Source organism: Stegostoma tigrinum, chromosome 38 (assembly GCF_030684315.1).
Source record: "Stegostoma tigrinum isolate sSteTig4 chromosome 38, sSteTig4.hap1, whole genome shotgun sequence".
Taxonomy (NCBI): Eukaryota; Metazoa; Chordata; class Chondrichthyes; order Orectolobiformes; family Stegostomatidae; genus Stegostoma; species Stegostoma tigrinum.
The window spans coordinates 5,581,255-5,603,402 of NC_081391.1; the positions used below are offsets into that span (position 1 = coordinate 5,581,255).

A 22,148-nucleotide genomic window follows, 5' to 3' on the forward strand; every position below is an offset into this window, starting at 1 on the left:
GAGGCCATCTCCATGCGGAATGCAGGTGTACAGGGACTGGACGTCCATGGTGAATATGAGGTGTTGGGGGCCAGGGAATTGGAAGTCCTGGAGGAGGTGGAGGGCGTGGGTGGTGTAGAGATTACAAGAGAGTTGCAATGGGAGAGAGATTCCCTGAGGTTGGTCCGGAGGGAGGAGGGTAACTTCTTCAGGTTAGGCATCCCTGGAAGAGGCTTCGCAGTGAGGTTAAAATAGTATCAGAGATAATGGGAACTGCAGATGCTGGAGATTCCAAGATAATAAAATGTGAGGCTGGATGAACACAGCAGGCCAAGCAGCATCTCAGGAGCACAAAAGCTGACGTTTCGGGCCTAGACCCTTCATCAGAGAGGGGGATGGGGGGAGGGAACTGGAATAAATAGGGAGAGAGGGGGAGGCGGACCGAAGATGGAGAGCAAAGAAGATAGGTGGAGAGGGTGTAGGTGGGGAGGTAGGGAGGGGATAGGTCAGTCCAGGGAAGACGGACAGGTCAAGGAGGTGGGATGAGGTTAGTAGGTAGCTGGGGGTGCGGCTTGGGGTGGGAGGAAGGGATGGGTGAGAGGAAGAACCGGTTAGGGAGGCAGAGACAGGTTGGACTGGTTTTGGGATGCAGTGGGTGGGGGGGAAGAGCTGGGCTGGTTGTGTGGTGCAGTGGGGGGAGGGGATGAGCTCCCCAGAGGAGCTCGAACAGTTCATCCACTTCACCAACACCTTCCACCCCAACCTTCAGTTCACCTGGGCCATCTCCAGCACATCCCTCACCTTCCTGGACCTCTCAGTCTCCATCTCAGGCAACCAGCTTGTAACTGATGTCCATTTCAAGCCCACCGACTCCCACAGCTACCTAGAATACACCTCCTCCCACCCACCCTCCTGCAAAAATTCCATCCCCTATTCCCAATTCCTCCGCCTCCGCCGCATCTGCTCCCACGATAAGACATTCCACTCCCGCACATCCCAGATGTCCAAGTTCTTTAAGGACCGCAACTTCCCCCCCACGGTGATTGAGAACGCCCTTGACCGCGTCTCCCGCATTTCCCGCGACACATCCCTCACACCCCGCCCCCGCCACAACCGCCCCAAGAGGATCCCCCTCGTTCTCACACACCACCCTACCAACCTCCGGATACAACGTATTATCCTCCGACACTTCCGCCATTTACAATCCGACCCCACCACCCAAGACATTTTTCCATCCCCACCCCTGTCTGCTTTCCGGAGAGACCACTCTCTCCGTGACTCCATTGTTCGCTCCACACTGCCCTCCAACCCCACCACACCCGGCACCTTCCCCTGCAACCGCAGGAAATGCTACACTTGTCCCCACACCTCCTCCCTCACCCCCATCCCAGGCCCCAAGATGACATTCCACATTAAGCAGAGGTTCACCTGCACATCTGCCAATGTGGTATACTGCATCCACTGTACCCGGTGCGGCTTTCTCTACATTGGGGAAACCAAGCGGAGGCTTGGGGACCGCTTTGCAGAACACCTCCGCTCAGTTCGCAACAAACAACTGCACCTCCCAGTCGCAAACCATTTCCACTCCCCCTCCCATTCTCTTGATGACATGTCCATCATGGGCCTCCTGCACTGCCACAATGATGCCACCCGAAGGTTGCAGGAACAGCAACTCATATTCCGCCTGGGAACCCTGCAGCCATATGGTATCAATGTGGACTTCACCAGTTTCAAAATCTCCCCTTCCCCCACTGCATCCCTAAACCAGCCCAGTTCATCCCCTCCCCCCACTGCACCACACAACCAGCCCAGCTCTTCCCCCCCACCCACTGCATCCCAAAACCAGTCCAACCTGTCTCTGCCTCCCTAACCGGTTCTTCCTCTCACCCATCCCTTCCTCCCACCCCAAGCCGCACCCCCAGCTACCTACTAACCTCATCCCACCTCCTTGACCTGTCCGTCTTCCCTGGACTGACCTATCCCCTCCCTACCTCCCCACCTACACCCTCTCCACCTATCTTCTTTGCTCTCCATCTTCGGTCCGCCTCCCCCTCTCTCCCTATTTATTCCAGTTCCCTCCCCCCATCCCCCTCTCTGATGAAGGGTCTAGGCCCGAAACGTCAGCTTTTGTGCTCCTGAGATGCTGCTTGGCCTGCTGTGTTCATCCAGCCTCACATTTTAAGATCTAACAAACAATCGGGTTACCATTACAATTATCAGTGCATTCTATTGGACATCAACCAATACATTGGGAAAGATACAATGAAACAAATTTAGAAGGAAATTACTAAATATAAAAGTTACAGTAGTTGAAAGGGGTGAATTATCGTAATGTAGACTGGGACAGTAAAGGTGCAGGGAGAGGCATTTCTGAAGTGAATTTTCAAGATTAGTATGTTTCCAGTACAAAAAAGGGCAGTAAGGATTGCTGGATCAGATCCTGAGAAATGACGTAGGTCAAGTATCATTTAGGGAACATGTAAGAAGTGATCATTATATGGTAAGGTTAGAGTAGCTAGTATAAGGACAAGTAGCAATACAGAGGGGGAAACACGGCGAGGATCACTTTCCAAGTGCTTAGAGAGACCAACGACAGTGGATAGTTTCATCACACAACCTCCCACTGTCCTACTGAAAACAAAAAAAAAGTGCCGGCGATCACAGCGGGCCAGGCAGCGTCCTTGGAGCGAGAGAGAGCAAGCGAGGTGATTCTTCATCAAAGCTCATGCTGCTGCTATTGGTTCCCTGACATGTCAATCCTCACCAAACTCCACCTTCCTACACCAGTCGGAGAGCTCTTAATTTCTGATCGATCAATAATCAAAAATCATCCAAACAGCCCTTTATTCTCAAGCTTTTTTTAAAAAAAAGACAACGAAAGAATTCAAAGGATTTTGTTTAAGACAAACAATTTTCCCAGGACAGTTATCGTCAATATGTGAAGCCCAGGTACCCAGCAAGTAAGGGGGGGGGGGGAGTGTTGCAAGGTAGTGCAGCAGAAAATGCAGGAGCAATGGAGAAGAAATATCAGCCCAAATCTCCCAATCAGTTGGGCCACTGACTTGTTGATATCATGCCAAGAGAAGTAAGAACAGAGAGAGAAATTCCAGAATAGAAAACTCAGTTTGTTAATTAGGTCAAAATCCGTTCCGTGTGCACTTTGCCATTAGATAAATGTGTTACCAAAAGCAAACGTGTACTCACAAGATCTCAAGTCAGGTAGAAATCAGAGTCACGCACAAACCTAAATACAAATGGGTTTAATCGGACTTTGACAGTTTTATCAGATAATTAATAGCGTTTCTTTTGAGATTATTGTGTTTCTTCTCAATCCCTGGCCCAAGTTTGCAATCCATACATTGGATTGCACTAAAATCTCCATTCTTTACTTTGGTCTCTGGATAAAAGTCGTCAGGTTTAAGGTCAGAGGGGAAAGATTTACAAGAGCGCTTATGAGCAACTTTTTCAACGGCTGGTGCATGTATGGAATGAGCTGCCGGAGGAAGTGGTGGAGATTGTAACAATTACAGCATTTAAAAGGCACCTGGTTGGGTATATGAATAGGAAGGGTTTAGAGGGATATGGGCTTCTCCAGACTCTGACAGCCCTTAAAATCAAGGGACAAAATCGCTGGATCTACCTAAGTGACCGCAAACGATGGGTCCCCTCACCAGCTTGCAACTAATGATTGGAGTGTGTATTGTTCTGACCGTGCGAGGGCTGGAGGACAGTTCGTTTTATAGGACACATATCCAACTGCATGGTAATCGAACAGCATGTTATCCACTAGCACAGTCTGTAGAGGCTTTATTTGTAGCAACACCAGGATGGAACCCTCACCAACTCTATGAAGTAGATTATTCTGGTAGGCCTTGCCAAGGAGAGGGAGGAACTTGGAAGAGGGGTGTGCAGGGTAAATGCGTAGAATTGGTGGTTAATGGCCCTTCCAATTGTGCAGCTACTAAACCTAAGCCTGGGAAGGAAGGGACCAACTGTATGGATCGTAATAGCTGTCTGCTTTGTTTTAATGGTACTGGGACTTGTTGTCTACTAACCATCCCCATGATGCTTCCTGGCCCTGTCAGTGTGTAAAAAGGACTAGTACAACTAAAGGAGGGCTATTGAACTGCCCCTGTTGGAATCAAGCGCGGTAAAAGTGACTTCAGGCATACAGTGGACGGGAGTTGTAATGGCACCCATGTAAAAACGGGGTATGGGATATTTCCATTCACTCCACAGACTTCCAACCATTTCAGGGTCAATCCTCCTGGGATAGTTACAAGATAGTACGTCAGTCCGTTACCTGCTGCCGGGCAAAGAAGGGATTCATTTTCCTTCTCAATGGGACCTTTTCTACTGCTGCTCCAACTTTGCTGGTGCTGTTTGCTGTTGGGACCAGTGGATCTCTCACGGTCCCTTGTCCCCAATGAGCAAATACTCGACGACGAATTGTCACATGCTCCGTAAGTTTTGCACTGAGTGGCAGGATCTGGTCACCCTGGGCTCTCCCTTGGGATACGATTTCCTGGGAACTGTCAGTTTGGAAGGCTCCTCAGGGGTGGTATCCGCTAAAAACTGAAACTACCTTCTATGTGGACTCACCGCCCTGGGAAACAGCACAATGCTGGCATTGGAGGCAGTAAATCAAGGACTGGGCGAACTTTGGCTCAGCAAACCCGGTATGCAGTGGACTATCAGCTGGCTCAACAAGGAGGAATATGTACAATTACAGGGGGATAAAGCATTATCCATGTTACCGATGAATCCTATAATATTACCCAGGCCATCCAAACCATACAGAGGGACAGTTGGACCGGTACAGGGAGGAACCCCGACCTGGGGACAGATGGTTGGGATGGCTTCTGGGCGGTTTCTGGGGCTCATACCTACTGCATGGGTTGGCTATCTTAATGATTGTCATAACTGTTTGTTGTGTATTCATGGTATGCCTGAACTCCTGTTGCAGAATTATTGCCAACAGACTAGTAGCTCCCTTCCCGGCTCCGATATGGGTTATCATGGAATGATAAAAGGAGGGAATGAGATGTTAATGGGATAACATCCCATTCATTGTTATGCTCCTTATCTTCACACACAGGGGTATGTGGAAACTGTCTTAAACTTCCTGCCCGAATAGGATTGGGTGGGAAATGTTTCTTTTCCAGGAGCTGAATATTTGAAGCTTCTCACCACCTCCAGTCCTTCTTCCCCCTATAATCTACAGCCTTTTAAGACACTCATTTGTTATCACCCTCCTGCTAATTCCTGGTTTTCCTTGTCTTCTCTCCTTGTTGATTTACTCCACATGACCTTTAATGTGACATTTATAGTGACGTTATTCCCTGGCACGTTTGCACAAAGAAAAATAATGAAAATCTGTTTACTATTTCACGAAAGCTGTTTTTGTTTAATATTCAGAAGCATATACATAACTATTTGTAATCTCTCTATAACTTTAAGTGAAGCATGTAAATAAAGAAATTACAGAGGCAGGTATGGAAATTGAATTTCTTATTCATAGCTTCCTTCCATTCACTTCAGAACTAGATGGAATTATATAGAATTTTATAGTGCTGGCTGGAGGCCACTCTGGCCTGTGAGCATCCTCTGTAGTTCAATCAGATCACAGCTGACCTGTCTCCTGGCTGATTGGTATCCTGGCTAGCCTGCATCATCACTAGACTATATCATGGCTAACTTGTGTCAGGCCAATGAGGACAAAGTGTGGGGCTGGAAGAACACAGCAGGCCAAGGAGCATCCCAGGAGCAGTTCCCATTATCTCAGGCCAATGAGCATCATGTCTAACTTTTATCCTGGCTCATTCATATTCTGGCTAAGCCATACCATGGCTAACCTGTATCCTGGTTACAAAAACAGAAGTTGCTGGAAAAATTCAGCAGGTCTGGTTAACCTGTTTCATGCCTAGCTTGTATCCTGGCTAACTTGTATCATGGCTGATTTATATCATGGCTAACCTGTATCCCAGCTAACTTCAGATTGGCAAACTTATGTTAACATAGAACATGGAACAGTACAGCACAGCACAGGCCCTTCAGTCCATGATGTTGTGCCGACTTATGATCCTACTAAAATCAAACTACCCTACATCTTATTATCATCCACGTGCCTATCCAAGAAAATATGTATCCTGGCTAACTAATATCAGGGCTAACCTGTGTAATGATTATAATGAGGTCAACCAGGTGGCCCTCATAGAATGAGATCCCTGATGAGGCTGTTAATCTGGTCCAATCAGGGACCCCTGGCTGACAGATAAGAACAGGAGTGTCAGACAACAAACTGTGAAGCTGGATGAACGCAGCAGGCCAAGCAGCATCTTAGGAGCACAAAAAGCTGATGTTTTGGACCTAGACTCTTCATCAAAGAGCCAGACATCCTGTTTACTCTGAGACCTGGCAATGAGAGAGTTGGATTAGTGCGAAGTACTTTCTCTGCGGAAGTAAAGGGTGGCTTGGTGATGGGACACTGGCCTCTGTGGAGTTATTTCACCCTATATCATGGCTAACTTGTATCTGAACTCCTTTCAATTAATTTAGCTCTGTTTCCTTTTGTAGCCTTGAGTACAAAAAATTCTAGTGTTCTCAGATTTGGTCTTGTGTCTATTGCTTTCTTTAGTAAAGAGTTCCATTCCCTACTGCTGTTGTTGAGAATGGCCTGCTCTGGTTTTAAGTTTAGTTTACTTTGTTTGTTTGGGATGTTACAACTACTGAAAAAAGCCATTCTCAATCTACCTAATCAATTCCTTTCCAAATGGTCATTCAAATTTCCCCTAACCTTCCATATTGCAGGGCATACCTGCCTCATGCATCTAACCAGGTTGGATGCAAAAGGGTTGCTTTCCCTGACTGGTGGGGTGGGGCCCCTAAAACCAGGGGTCACAGTCTCAGGATTAGGTCAGGCCCTTGGGCAATGTGGAATTTCTTCCCTCAAAGGGTGGTATATCTTTGAGATTCTCTACCTCAAAGGCTCAGAAATTCAAGACAGCAATCAATAAATTTCTAAACTACTCACATTAAGGGATATGGAGATAAAATGGCACTGGGGTTGATAATAGTCATGACCTAGAATGGTGGAACAGGCTAGAGAGGCTGAATGGCCTACCTCTACTCCAACGTTTCTGCTTCTTCCTAATCTAATCCTCGGAGACCTGTTAACATGCTGGGCCATCTACTCTGCATTCCTTCTGAGATTTAGGCACTCTTGCTCAGGTGAAGTCCGCAGCACTGAAACTGGTACTTCTGATGTGGTCTAACTGGAGCTTTATGTGGCTGAACTAAAACTTGCTTGAAGTTTGGGGGTAGTAGGAGCTGCCGATGCTGGAGAATCTGGGATAACAAGGTGTAGAGCTGGATGAACACAACAGGCCAAGCCGCATCAGAGGAGCAGGAAAGCTGACGTTTCAGGTCGAGATCCTTCTTCATTTCTGAAGAAGAGTCCAAACCCAAAACGTCAGCTTTCCTGCTCCTCTGATGCTGCCTGGCCTGCTGTGTTCATCCAGCTCTACACCTTGATGTCTTAAATTTTGGGGCATTTTATTATCATGGCAAAATTCCATGAACTTTTTTGATTATTTTCTGTGCCTGACTGCTGCGTCTTAAGGATCATTGTGTGCAGGCTCTCAAAATCCTCTGCTTCTCACTCTCTACCATTTGAGAGACCATTTTGTTATTTGTATTTCTATAGCACCTTTCACTATGGCAAGACATACAGTTTTGCTGAGCTCTTGAAATATTAACTAACTGCACAGAGGCCAGTATCCCATCACCAAGTCACCCTTTGTTTACATGGGCTGTAACCAGCCAGCTCAAAGCCAGTCACTAGAGTGAGACGACCTTCTGAATCTCCTGTTTATATTTGTCAGCAAAGGCTCCCTGCTTGGCCCAGGTTAACAACCCCAATTAAAAATCTCATAGTCAATGAAATTTACCTGGTCATGGTTCCCATTACTACAACAGGCCTTAGCATATAAGGCTATGGGCCAATTACTGGAAAATGTGATTGGATAAGATGGATGCAATATGATTGGCATTGACACAATTGGCTGAAGGGTCTCCTTCTGTGCTCTGCAATCGCTACAACTGAATGATGTCTCAACATGCTTCAAATCCACTCAAATAATTTTGAAGTGTTGTAATATGGGGAAAGCGATCATCAATTGGCACTCAAAGCTCTCGCAAACTGAAATATGAAAACACCCAAATAATTTGCTTTTACGTGTGTGTGTGTGTGTGTGTGTTGGTTAGGACAACCCTGCTTTTCTTCAGAAAGATGCTGTGGGGATGTCTACGTGCCTTCCCCTCACCACCTTCCCCAAGAAGAGAGGCAAGACTTTGGTTTAAAATCTTGAACCTACAACACACTGCATATCCTCCCTACTGTCCCATGGCTAACCAAGACTCAATTGCCCTAGCTCCTCCATGGTCTGGAAGGGAACACTAATAGAAGGGCAGTTGATGATAAATTCAAAATCTTTTAAGTTGCTATAGCACTCTGATTTCCAGAGCAATGGTTTTGTCACTTTATTCAATGAAGAACACTAGCTAGTCCACGAATTTGGGGGAATACATTTTAATTGATTTGAGGCATGTGGTTGAATGAAAGATTGCAATTCACCTGTGTCAACAGAAATTTGAAATATGTTTGTCAATAGACACGGCAACAGAGCTTGGAAGAAAAATGATACATTGAATTTACTCATAGCACAGTAATTCAGGTGATGAGACACTTCTACATGGATCACCTGTATATTTATAGAGAAAACTGTTTTTATTAAAATCTGTGTATTTATACAGAAAACTGTATAGCTACATAGAAAATCTAGTATTTCTGACCACCAGACATCACAATGCACTTTACAGCCAATAAAGCACTTTCTGAAGTGTAGCCAATGCTGCACTTTGTGCACAGCAAGCCCCCATAAAGAGCAATGTGACAACAACCTCATAGTCTGATTTTGTGATGTTGATTTAGGGGAAAGTACTGGCTAGGCCATTAGGATAACTTTTTTTTCTTCATTTTGCGGGATGTGGGTGTTGCTGGCCAGTCAGCATTTATTACCTGTCCCTTGTTGTCCTTGAGAAGGCGGTGGTGAGCTGCCTTCTTAAACCACTGCAGTCCACCTGCTGTAGGTTGACCCACAATGCCATTATGGAAGGAATTCCAAGATTTTGATCTGGCAACAGTGAAGGAACTGCAATATATTTCCAAGTCAGGATGGTGATTGTCTTGGAGGAGAACTTAAATAGGTGGTGTTCCCATGTATCTGCTGCACTTGTCCTTCTAGGTGGAAGTGGTCATGGGTTTAGAAGATGCTGTCTGAGGATCTTTGGTGAATTTCTGCAGTGCATCTTGTAGGTAGTATATACTGCTGCTACTGAGTATTGATGATGGAGGGAGCCGACGAATGTCAATGTGGTCCCAATCAAGTGGGCTGTTTTGTCCTGGATGGTGTCAAGCTTCTCAACCGATGTCGGAACTGTACTCATCCAGGAAAGTGGGAAGTATTCCATCCCACTCCTGACTTGTGCCTTGTAGATGGTGGACAGACTTTGAGGAGTCTGGAGGTGAGTTACTCACTGCAGTAACCCTCGCTTCTGACTTGCTCTTGTAGCCACTGTGTTTACGTGATGAGCCCAGTTGTGTTTCTTGTCAATGGTGGCCCCAAGGATGTTGATAGTGGGGGAATTCAGTGATAGTAGCACCATTGAATGTCAAGGAGCAGTGGTTAAGTCATCTCTTATTGCAAATGGTCATAGCCTGGCATTTGTGCGGCACACGTGCTACTTGTCAGTCCAAGCCGAGATATTGTCCAAACCTTGTTGCATTTCACTGTAGACTGCTTCGGTGTGTGAGGAGTCGCAAATGGTGCTGAATGGTGAAACAGCTGAATATGGTTGGGCCTAGGAGATGAACCTGAGGAATTCCTGTAGAGATGTCCTGGAGCTGAGAAAACTGATCTCCGACAACTACAACCATCCTCATATATGCCAGGTATAGAACATAGAAAAATGCAGCACAGAACAGGCCCTTCGGCCCTCAATGTTGCGCCGGCCTGTCAACTAATCTAAGCCCCTCCCCCTACACTATCCCATCATTATCCATATGCTTATCCAAGGGCTGTTTAAATGCCCCTGATGTGGCTGAGTTAACTACATTGGCAGGCAGGGCATTCCACGCCCTTACCGCTCTGAGTAAAGAACCTGCCTCTGACATCTGTCTTAAATCTATCACCCCTCAATTTGTAGCTATGCCCCCTTGTACAAGCTGAAGACATCACCCTCGGAAAAAGACTCTCACTGTCCACTCTATCTAATCCTCTGATCATCTTGTATGTCTCTATTAAATCCCCTCTTAGCCTCCTTCTCTCCAATGAGAACAGGCCCAAGTCCCTCAGCCTTTCTTTATAGGGACTGCACTCCAGATCAGGCAACATCCTGGTAAATCTCCTCTGCACCTTTTCCAATGCTTCTACATTCTTCCTGTAATGGGGCGACCAGAACTGCACGCAATATTCCAAATGAGGCCGCACTAGCGTTTTGTACAGTTGCAGCATGACATCACGGCTCCAGAACTCAATCCCTCTACCAATAAAATCTAACACACCGTAAGCCTTCTTAACAGCACTATCAACTTGGGGGGCAACTTTCAGGGATCTATGTACATGGACACCAAGATCCCTCTGCACATCCACACTACCAAGAATCTTTCCATTGACCCGGTATTCTGCCTTCCTATTATTCCTCCCAAAGTGAATCACCTCACATTTATAAATCAGGAACAAAAGCAAATTTGCTGAAAAAGGTCAGGAGGTCTGGCAGCATCTGTGGAGGATAAAACACAGTTAACGTTTCAAGTCCATTCTGAGGAAGAGTCACCAGTCCTGAAAAGTTAACTCTATTTTCTCCTTCACAGATGCAGCCAGACCTGCTGAGCTTTTTCAGCAACTTTGTTTTCCTAATATTTAATTCAGTTTGGTACACAATTAGCCTGACATGAAATTCTCGTGTGGAATTTTCAAAGGGAAAGCATAAAATTGGCTTATTTAAGCCTATTTGCACAGATACCAAAGCCACAACCTTGTCATGTCGAATATTGTACTATTGCTTGGACCATTTGCTGTTTCCTTCTTGAAGGGAGCGCTTTATAACCTCCCATCTCACCAGTTTGAAAAGATTGCCAGGGACATGTATGGTTGAAGGACCCCATATCTTTCCCACATAATATTACTCTCTAGTGTTGCTTTACAAAACCCCAAATCTTTCAGTAGAAACCGTTCTAAGTTGTATAGCAATAATGCCTCTCTACATTATATAATTCAATCTTAAACCCTTTAACTCAATATGGCCCAATATGTATAAAAGAATGAAGATGTGCCTGTCTACTCTGTTTAAAAAAAAAACACTTTTTTTGTTGTATAAGAGAAGAAAGGCAGGTTCATGATAAGTGATAATGGGAACTGCAGATGCTGGAGAATCCAAGATAATAAAATGTGAGGCTGGATGAACACAGCAGGCCCAGCAGCATCTCAGGAGCACAAAAGCTGACATTTCGGGCCTAGACCCTTCATCAGAGAGGGGGACGGGGAGAGGGAACTGGAATAAATAGGGAGAGAGGGGGAGGCGGACCGAAGATGGAGAGAAAAGAAGGTAGGCAGAGAGGAGAGTAGAGGTGGGGAGGTAGGGAGGTTCATGATAACTTTGTTTAAATTGATTCTGTCAATGTTACTACAATGCAGAAAGTGGATAGAAACAGTATTATGAAACACCCCAGCCATCAGGGATACCATTTTTACTTTAATTTGGTTTAAAAGTGTTCTTTAGATTTGGATGTTTTTCTTTCCTTTTGGCTCTATTTCTTTTATTTGTGCTGTTACTTATAATGCTGTTTTCTTTTTAAACCAAGATGGCACCAGAGAATGACAGCTTTGTACACTTCTCATCGTATTCCCGTTTTCATATACTCGAGTACACTTGTCAATAAAATTTAACTCGAAAATTTATTTCAAATACTTAAGTGTGATGACTCCTTTTACTTTGAACAATTCAAACAATAATTAAAAGCTCTTATTTCAAAGACAATAATGGAAACAAAGTAAATGTTGTTACTTAACAGCTCCTAAAAAAAATTATGCTTGACGTGATGTAAGTGATACAAATTTTTTAATTACTCTAAGCCTGAAAAAAAGCAATGTGAGAGTGCAATGGCTGAAATTATTTCAACAGAAGAATGCTTCAACTGAAGAACAGCGAACAGAAGCTGCAGGTGGTTTCTTTAGGCATGAGTCTGTGTAATATGAAACTCGAGATGAGGGGAGATTTCTTCCAATTTTACGTTTATTTGGAATTTTCCAGCTTTGAGGCTGTAGATTTGAGACTGTGATTGAAATACGTTTAGAAAGTAAGTAGGTTAGATGGAGCAGGAAAAATCAAGCTGAAGCTGGTGATCAGCTATGATCTTATTGATTAGACAGCATGCTCAACGAGACCATCTGATCTAATCCTGCTCCTAAGCGTGATGCTCTTATTTTGAATGATCAGTAAATATTTCACTTCTGCTACCATTCCTAGTTGCACATTCCAAATAGCTATCAGGCTTTAAGTTGCATTATTTTTTAGAAAATATGTTCTGAACCAATAGTGTTAAATTTTATGCTAAGTACTACCATCCTGACTTCGCCCAAATCACACTCTAAAAGATCTGGAAGTCAGCTTTGACACAGCAGACAGCACTTTTCTCTGCATCAGAAAGTTGGGGGTTGGTTAAACTCGACGAGAGAATGCTGCTTTATCCTTTGATGTGAACGTATGGTATTTGAGAATTCCAATCATGTTTATTCTCAAATAGTATCATCACAACAGATTAAGTGGCTGTTATCTTGGTTTTTGAACCCGGCTATTTTTGTCTAAAGAGCAATTCAAATGTACATATATGCACTCATTATTTATGTACAAATGTATTCGTCTACATTTGCTACAGAAGGCTGAGATGTTCAGAGTACGTGTCCTTTCTGTACCTTGCTCTTAGCCTAAAAGGCGAATGAAATCTTCAAATATTAAAATGCAAATCCAGTCAGCCTATCAATTGTGCAACAGAATTCAAACTGGCCCAAGTTCAAGATTTTTCTGTACCCTTCTGTAGAATAGGTGCGTTAGCCAATGGATTCCAGAGAGGGGGGTAGAGGTATGTGTCTGGGTGGGGTGCTCTTCAGAGTGATAGTGTGGAGTTATGGGTTGAATGGCTTGTTGGCACACTTTATGTAAGGAGATAACAGCTTAAAATCCAAACCAGAGAGCACAAACAATTAGGTGACACTTCTTCACGGAAAGATCAGCAGTATGGAACTCTTCCACAAAAACAGCAGTTACTGTCAATTAAAACAAGAGCGCAATATATTTTTGTTAGCCAATAGTATTCAGGAATATAGAGTCAACAGCGCTAAAGATTCTTAGCGACGGTTTAAGTGGTTTCCTTTTAAGGTAGGTGTGAGAGTTCCACACCTGTGCTCTCCCCTCAACCCCAGAGGGTCATTAGAATGTAGAATTCCCCGCCCCAGGTAGCAGAGGTTGGGTTTTTGAAATTTATTCAAGGCTGAGATAGATTGATATTTTCTTCAGTAAGTAAGGCAAGGGTTAATGGGGTGCCGTCAATAAAATGGAGACCATAACCAGAGCAGCCAGGATATAATTAAACATTAGCTTTTACCAGCACCCCCATCTTCACAATCCAATTCTAAGTTGAAAACTATTTCTCTCAATGCTCAGAATGGATTTCCTGGTTTTTCTCTAAAAATGTTACTTATTGCATTTTGATAACTCATAATTACAGACTGCAATATACCACACACCTTCAAATTTAGCTTTTTTTGTATTCAACTGGAAATTCAAAGGAAGACTTGGATGTTCAGGAAATCTAAGTACGGACAGTATTATAGCAGTTTTTACACCCTTGGGTTTTTCTAAAGTGTTTTACAATCGAAGTATATGTGGAATGCACCTATTACTACATTGTAGGAACCATGCCAGCAAGTTTATGCAGTTTGCTGCTGTCAGCTCTTTGCAATAATGAACAGTATCAGAGGGACAGCAGCTCAGATAATGCAGCATCCCTTTGTAAATGCACAAAATGCTAGTGATAATGCACTCAGGCCCTGTAGTGAGACTTAAACGTACAACAGTCTCTGCTTTGTTCAGTTGGTAGGGGCTTACCTCAGTCTAATAATTCACCAGATCTTGAGAATATGCACTGAACATTACCAACTGTGGAAACTGGGAATGAATATCAAAGTGAACAATCTCCATCTTTCTAAAGAGTTTTAAATACAACTACTCAGGAATGGGATAGACCAACATGATTAAAGTGGAAAACTAAATTGCTCAAAGAATTGGAAGGACAAACAAGAGTAAAAAATAATGCAGTAAGAAAAGGTCACAAAGAACATCAGATTTCATGGTCAGCTGTGCGATGGAGAGAAGGAACACTAACTGTTTTGGGGGGGGCCGGAGGGTGTGCTGGTTGGTGCATTTAACAGGATGGTTGGCGTGAAATGAGTGGCATTGACAGTACTGGGGTAGATTCAGGACCTGTTTTTAGGCAGAAAACATGAGAAAGTGATGGAGTGGAATCAGACAGAATGGCAGACAATAAGCAGTCTACAATGAGCTAAATGCAAGTATATAAGATATAACACCTCAAGTAACCTTGAGCTTAAGGCATACAGTGCCACGTGAGACTACAGTTTAGCAGGAATATCTGTAACCTGATTCTCTTTGAAGTACAAGCTCTAGTGACCACCAATCATGATGACAACAATGCAATTTCAGAGCCATTACTGGACTAATCAAACTTATGGTATACATGCAAGGGTGCAATCAGAGGCTTAGAGAGAAGCACTGATACATCGGCAATGATATCGCAAAATACTTTTGGTAAATTATTGAGCTTAAATCATTGAATCTTATACAACAGGAAGCAAGTTGGCCCTTTCTAGCTCTTTGGAACAGCTATTCAGTTTGTCCTACTCCACTACTTTCCTTTATGCCTTGCAATTTTAAGAGCATTGTTCTCTTAAAATCAGAATCTCCCATATGTGTTCCGCAATAATTAATTTTATTAAAAATGTCAAGGGCAACCACAACTCAGCATGGGATCAGCTTTATGTTGGAATAGTCTAATAAACTCCTTTTATATCGCATTTTTCACAGACACAGGACATCTCAAAGCACTTTGCAGCTTTGAATTTTTGAATTCACTGTTGTAATGCAGGAAATACGACTGGCCCCATCACTGTTTGAGCATTACAACACAGTGCCTTTACATTATGGAATTTAGGTTAGGATCATAGACAAAACCATTCATATGGTGGTGTTGAGCTCATAACAGTGCACTTTCTGGGTGGAGAGTTAAGAAGCAAAGATGACAAATTTGGATACTTTCCCAGTAGGTAGGAGAAAGAGGATATACAACCACATAGAAGGGATGAAGCAGTAATGGGATGACACAGGATATAAACTTGAACAAAGGAATAAAAATCAGTATAAAAATCATTTTGGAAATTTCAACTCCAGTTGTGCTGGCAAGTTATATTAACGCAACCGAAAAGAGGGAGAGAAACTCTGATAATTTTTCAGGGCATCAACAGCGACACCAGAATCTGACCCGAACTAAGACTCACTCCAGTGAGCTGTCATGATTATCGATATCATCAGTGACTTTGTTGCTAGCTGGGAAGTTTTGGTTGGCACAACTTACTCCATCTTCACTGTAGCCTCTCATCTCAGCCTTTGCTTCAAGCCTGTAATTCAGGCTTCCAATCCAAGATTCTTCTTTCTCTGATGGATGCATGCTGATGATACCACAGCAGTTACCAAATGCAATTATCTGGGTGATTTTTTTGGCCATCATCGATTCCACTCTGGCTGTTAATTCAGGCTGATTAATTGCTCCAAGCTCCATGTCACAGAACAATAATTAACCTCTGAACAATTGAGAAAACATTAAGCAAAAATGCTTTTCATATAGCACCTGACCACATTTTCAGGAGCACCTCACAACCAATGGATGACTTTTAAATCTCAACATTGCACAGTACAAACCCATACACAGCAAGTTAGTGGATGTTTTAGTGGTGTAGGCGGAGGTGTGAATACAAAGAAACCAGGTACATTTTCTTCAAATGGTGCTTGGACATCTTTTGCATTCACCTACATAAAGCATCTCCAACACAGTGCTGGAAACTACCTAATTACACACTGATCATTTAGAATACTTGAATTCTTAATGTTTCCAACTCAAGGTGAATGGGTTATCAACTGTGCAAAGTTGGAAATTTACAAGCAAAAAGATCTCCAATTGTTCAATTTTTCTACGTTTCAGGTGCTGAGGCCAGTGGTTTAAAATGATTTTCTACTTCTGTCAACCCAATCTATGGCCATTTCTTTTCTGTAAACACGGGTAAAACAATTCTTGAATCTAATAAAGGAACCCCAACACACTTGGAGAACAGGTGAAATATTAAATGAAGTAATGTTTCCTTTAGAATGATGGGTTACAATGCCATTCGAGGAATGGCTGCAACCTTCAGAGTCACGTGTAACCCCAAGGTTAACTCCTCAGCATATATCCACACTAATACTAAGAACACAGATTCCCATCTCATCACCCAGCTGTGCCGCTTCCGCAACCCATGTGCTGGAATTCTCACCGTGCCTTCATTTCCTCCATATCTGACTAAAACCAATTCTTTGTTGGCTTGCAGCCCACTTCTACCCTCCATAAAAATTAATGTAATCCACAACTCTGCTGCCTTTATCCTCACTTGCAGAGTCCCATTTGCTACACTGATGGCAACTTAAGGAGTACTTAAGTATTAAAATTCTTAGCTTTGTTTTCCATCTTTCTCTGGCCTAACCCCTAATTCTATAATTTCCTTCAACCCCATAAAGCTTGGAGATATCTGCACTTTTATCGGATTGGCCACTTGAGCACCCTGATATTAAAATCATTCCATCACAGGTGCCAAAACAAGCAGGACTCTACATGCTGAAAATTCCTCACATATCCTCTCACAGGATGATTCTTCATTTATTATACTCCCTAAAACCACTCTTTTTGACAAGGCTTTCTGCCATAATTGTTCAGCATTCCATTTTTGTTTATAACACTCCTGCCAGGCACCTTGGGAAGTTATTTGTGCTACATTAATACAAGTAATTATTTTGGTAGCACCTGCAGCCCTCGGCCCACTTAAAGTTTTCTACTTAAAAAATTCACAGATCACCGGCCCAAAATGCAAACAGCCCACCAACACTACTACATTGCGAGAAACCTGACCACCAAAAGGGAAATCCAGTTTTATTTTGCTTTCTCTTGTCAAACACCAAAATATGTTGGGAGCATTCATTAAAAATAGGCAGTGTCGCTGTTGCACACAGTTTATTCAACAATATGGTAAATAAGAAAAAAATCAATTGTAGCAGTCTATACAGTGATCCAAAGTTCATATTTATAAGTAATTATCAATAAATTGCATGATTTACACGTTTCTGGATAGGTTTTTCTTTTTTACTGTTTGCCCATTTTTCAAGTTTTACACAGAAGTCTGAAAGAGGAAAAACCAAGGGATGTGTTCAATAAAATCAGCCACACAGTCTCTTTAAAGGATCCTTCGATAGTTGCACCAAAAAATAAAATAAAAAGTAAAATGTTCACCATTAAACTGAAACCCCCCCCCCCCACAATATTCTACATCCGCAGGACATTTTGGCAGCTGCCAGTTTGTGCAATAGTCTCTCATTCTACCTGTACAAATTATTAATACTTTGAAATTTCTGTTCAAACCCTTGTATTGAAGTGGAAAAAAGTTAAGGGAAGAAGGGATACACAAGGAGGTATCGTAATCCTTTGCTGTCAAAATAACCAGATGTATACTGTAGCACAGGCTGTTTTTTTTCTCTTCTGTGAAATGCTTCGTGTTAATGAACAAATGCTTACAAGATTTTCTGAAGTTAGAAAATAAAAATATGAATTCAACTCTCCTTCTCTTAAAAAATGTTGGTATGGGCTATTTGCAATTGAAACAACAGAACAGGAAAACAAAAAAAAAGGGACTGGCTATTCACCAGTCATAACAAAAAATATATTCTTTGTATAATATCATCCCTCAGTTTTTTTCTCAATAAGTTGCAGTTCAGTGAATTCTGGGAAAATAGTCCTCCCTAGAAATTTCAAAATTGTTTTTCAGTACAAAAAACCCTAAGTAAAGACGAAAAATGAGAATTTGCTCCCAAAATGCTACAAGATGTCTAGTGTATTGTGATTAATGTTTGTGCCTGTTAAGTCCGGGTTGTCAGAACCCAAGCCAAGGTCACTGGCGGCACCATGTAAGCCTGCCATTCCAGGGTTAGCAAGTTGAGAAAGCATTGCACTCTGGTCCGGAGCAGCAAAGTGTCCTTGATCCATGGGGTTTCCCTGGGCGGCTACCATTCCTGGATGTGGCGAATTAGTCTGTGGTGAGACATGATGCGGAGATGGTTGAGGCTGCATCCTAGGTGACGGGCTGGAATGAGGTGGCTGGGATTGCGGGCGTGGGGAAGGCACAGGCTGTGGGGACCGCACCTGGTTACTGAGGGAGGATGGGTGCTGGCCCTGGAGATGAGGTGACTGGGCCTGGCCAGGGAGCATGTGCTGCTGTGGACTCATGGAATTGGACTGGGCAGGAGAACCCATCTGCTGTTGCTGCTGCTGCAGGATTCGCTGATGGAGGGCCTGATGGAGACTAGAACTGCCCTCTGCCCCCATTCCCGCTTGTGGAAGCTGGCTCATCTGTCCCATCGGTTGTCCCACTTGTCCCATGGTTCCCTGTTGCATGGGAATATGATGCTGTATCCTCTGCTGTTGCTGCTGCTGTTGCATGGGATAACCAGATCCTTGAGGTTGTTGAAATTGGTTAGCCATTCCAGCACTCATGCTGGGGGTTGACTGCTGTGGCTGCTGTTTCTGTTGCATGAGCTGCCGTCGCATAAAAAGCTCCCTAAAGTTGGAGTTCACAGTGGGGTGATTCATGTTCATGGTCTGTCCCTGTGCATTCATCCCACCCATGCTTTGCTGCTGCTGCTGCTGCTGCTGCTGAGGCATGTTAGGCCGTTGAGCACCAGGCTGCATGGGGCTCATGTTCTGCATACCTGGGTTGCCATGCATGCCCTGCTGCCCTTGAAGGCCTGGCTGAGACTGCATTCCTGGCTGTGGTTGCATTCCAGGCTGACCCTGCATACTTGGCTGACCTTGGCCTCCTTGATACCGAGCTGCCCTTTGCTTGATGAAAGCTGCCATGAGCTGGGGGTTAGAGCGGAGGATAGCGAGTACTTGCTGCTGCTGCATGGGGGAGCTTGGAGACCTCAGCGTCCGCAGTAAATCTTGCAGGGCCCCTTGGGGAATGGTACCTCTGTTAGGTTGAGGCACGCCTGATGCAACTGGGCACATGGGTGGTGGCGGCTGGGGCTGCATGTTAATTTGCAGTGCTTGTTGGTTCATCTGCATGACTGGTCGCTGCATTCCCTGTGGATGTTGCTGAGTCTGGGCCATTCCAACTTGTCCCCACTGTGTCTGTTGCATATTAGCTGGCCCCATTCCCTGATCTGTATGAGTGGGGCCTCTCTGCGATTGCTGTGGATTCATGTTCATTCCAGCCATTTGATTCATGGGTGCTACATGAGGATTCATTACTCCGGGCCTTTGAAAAGATTGCTGCTGTGCCATCAGTCGCTGGGCATCAGCTGCTCTTTGGATCTGCATGGCCATTTCCACAGCAGCTGGTGGTGGTTGTTGAGTAGGAGGTGCAACTTGGGCAGCAGATACCACCGGTCCAGCTGGCTTGCCTTGCGGTAGAGGAGCTTGTGGTTGACTTCTTGCCATATTGCTGTAGGAAGGCATGTTGGTTGGTGGTGGTGGCTGGGGCTGGGGCTGTGGCTGTGGCTGCGGTTGAGCTGGGGGTTGGGGCTGAGGAGTCTGTGGGGTACTTGGTTGTTGCCCCGTTGGTGTAGTGGGCGCAGTGCCACTTGGAGAAGGCAAACTTTGCTGTCCTACACCTCCACGCTGCATCGTGGCCATCCTCCTGCGTAGCATCTGGGCTTGCTGCAGACGGTGCTGTAACTGCTGCTGACGAAGCTTGTGCTTGATATTGAGACAGAACGGCACAGGGCACTTGGTTTCTTGGCAGTGCTTAGCATGGTAGCAACAGAGTGCAATAAGCTGCTTGCAGATTGGGCAGCCACCATTGGTCTTGCGTTTGCATCCCTTGGTGTGCTGGACTACCCTCTTCATCTTCTGGCAGGAAGGCAAAGAACAGTTGGCATTGCGACATTGGCAGGCATGGACCAGTGACTGAATGCAGCGCTGGATGCTGAGACGCCTTGAATCCCCAGTGCTGGCTTCTGACCCTTGTGCATTACTCTCATCATCCAAACCCAGGCCCAGTTTCTCCATCTTGTGCTCATGCCCCTTAGTGTTAAAGCAGTTGACACAGAGGTCGTAATCCTAGGGAAAGCAAAATTAGAAATAATTAGTTCCAACACTTGTCTAAATCTTAAAAGCTTGAAAGTTGCTACCTTAAGTTTACTTAGTAATTCATTCTTAGAATATAACCTTAAACACTTCGTATATATTTACAACAGAGTTTGGAAGGGCCAAAGTAAAATGACAGGTTGCATAAACGTGTATTCTGAGATTAGAAGGATGAAGTGATCTAATTAACATGTTGAAAATAATTCCACAATATAGTTACAGATAAGCCATTTCCTGTGGACATCCTGACTCTACAAACAGAATCAAGCCATTTAGTAGTGAAATCAGGAAGGTACTTTTTTCAGATAAAGATTCAGCCATAACCCTCTTGCCTACTATAAACATGCTTGCACTAAGAGGCCTTCATATGGGAATGGAAAGTACTTTTGTACACATTTCCATACTTTTGTTTGGATATATACTGGACAGAAATAGCAAAAAGACTAGCACACACCTCACAAACTGTGCAGTGCCACCTGGTCTCCACATGGTGTTTGCACTCATTACATGTATATACAAAGCGATCCTGGCCCTGATTGTGAAGTTCCACCAACATACACATGGTTGACCACTTGGCTCTTCTTAATGAAGAGAACTCCATGTGTTTGTCTCTTGCCAGTGTGAGAAAAGCATCACGCCCATCCATCAGGTCACATGCAATGAGTGGGTCTGGATCCAAGATTGTTGGCAAAGAGTTAGAGTTGGGACCTGCGATCAGACGGATCACAAAAAACACCTGTGAAATTGAAAAGATAAAACAATTAAAGTTAAAACCAAGTAAAATATCATTTTAAATCTTTCCTCCTCTTGGGATTTCACCATGATTGTCAAATACAAATCTTAATATAACAATTTCTTCAGAATTTATCTTGTGATAGGAATTAACAGAACTCTACTGGTACACACACGACAGCTACCATGATGACTTTCCATCCAAGTAATTATTAAATTGATCCAAAAGCATGTCCCAAAATATCCTTATTGGCAACTGATGTTCATCTGATGTGTTTAAAAAAACTGCCCTAAATTTATCCAAAAATGTAGTCGACATTCATAGTAGCTACCAGATGTGTCTTGTCTGGACACCTAGTGTTTAAAGAGACTAATTTTACTATTCTTCGGATGTTACTTCCACTATTACACTTATAAATTACAACAGGCACTAGATAGGTGTGCTTTTTAAAAGAAGTGGAGCGCCAGATTTCACAAATCAGTTTAAGAGAATCCGAACATATAAACAGCCTGAAAAGTGATCAGGAATTAACCACAGAAGTGGTCATAACTCTCAGGTTTGAGCCAGTGGGCACAAGAGTTGCATGATAGACTAACAACTAAATTCAGCAAAAAAAAATTGTTAACTCAATCATCTCCATTTCAATCTTCATTCACTGCTCAGGTGATGAAGAATGAATATAAAATTCTAAAGGAGCAGGGAGTGTTTGCTCAAAGCTAGTCATCACGTGCCTGTCTGAACTAAATGTCAACCACATATTCAATTTACAAGGGCATCAGCTTCTTCCCATCCTCATTAATCATCAAAAAAGTGACCGTCAGAAATGAAAATCCTGGGAAAGGTGTAGTATCTGCCCCA

General features: G+C 43.8%; 1 protein-coding gene across 1 annotated transcript in view; it reads right to left on the reverse strand.

Annotated features, from left to right (window-relative positions):
• Nucleotides 1-17,414: 17,414 nt before the first annotated feature.
• LOC125447226 (histone acetyltransferase p300-like) overlaps nt 17,415-22,148 on the reverse strand; it is a 178,522-nt gene continuing 173,788 nt past the window's right edge. The window contains 2 exon segments of the mRNA XM_059640819.1: nt 17,415-20,530; nt 21,012-21,449. Of these exon segments, the coding sequence (XP_059496802.1) occupies nt 18,290-20,530; nt 21,012-21,449 (2,679 nt within the window). The 3' untranslated portion in view covers nt 17,415-18,289.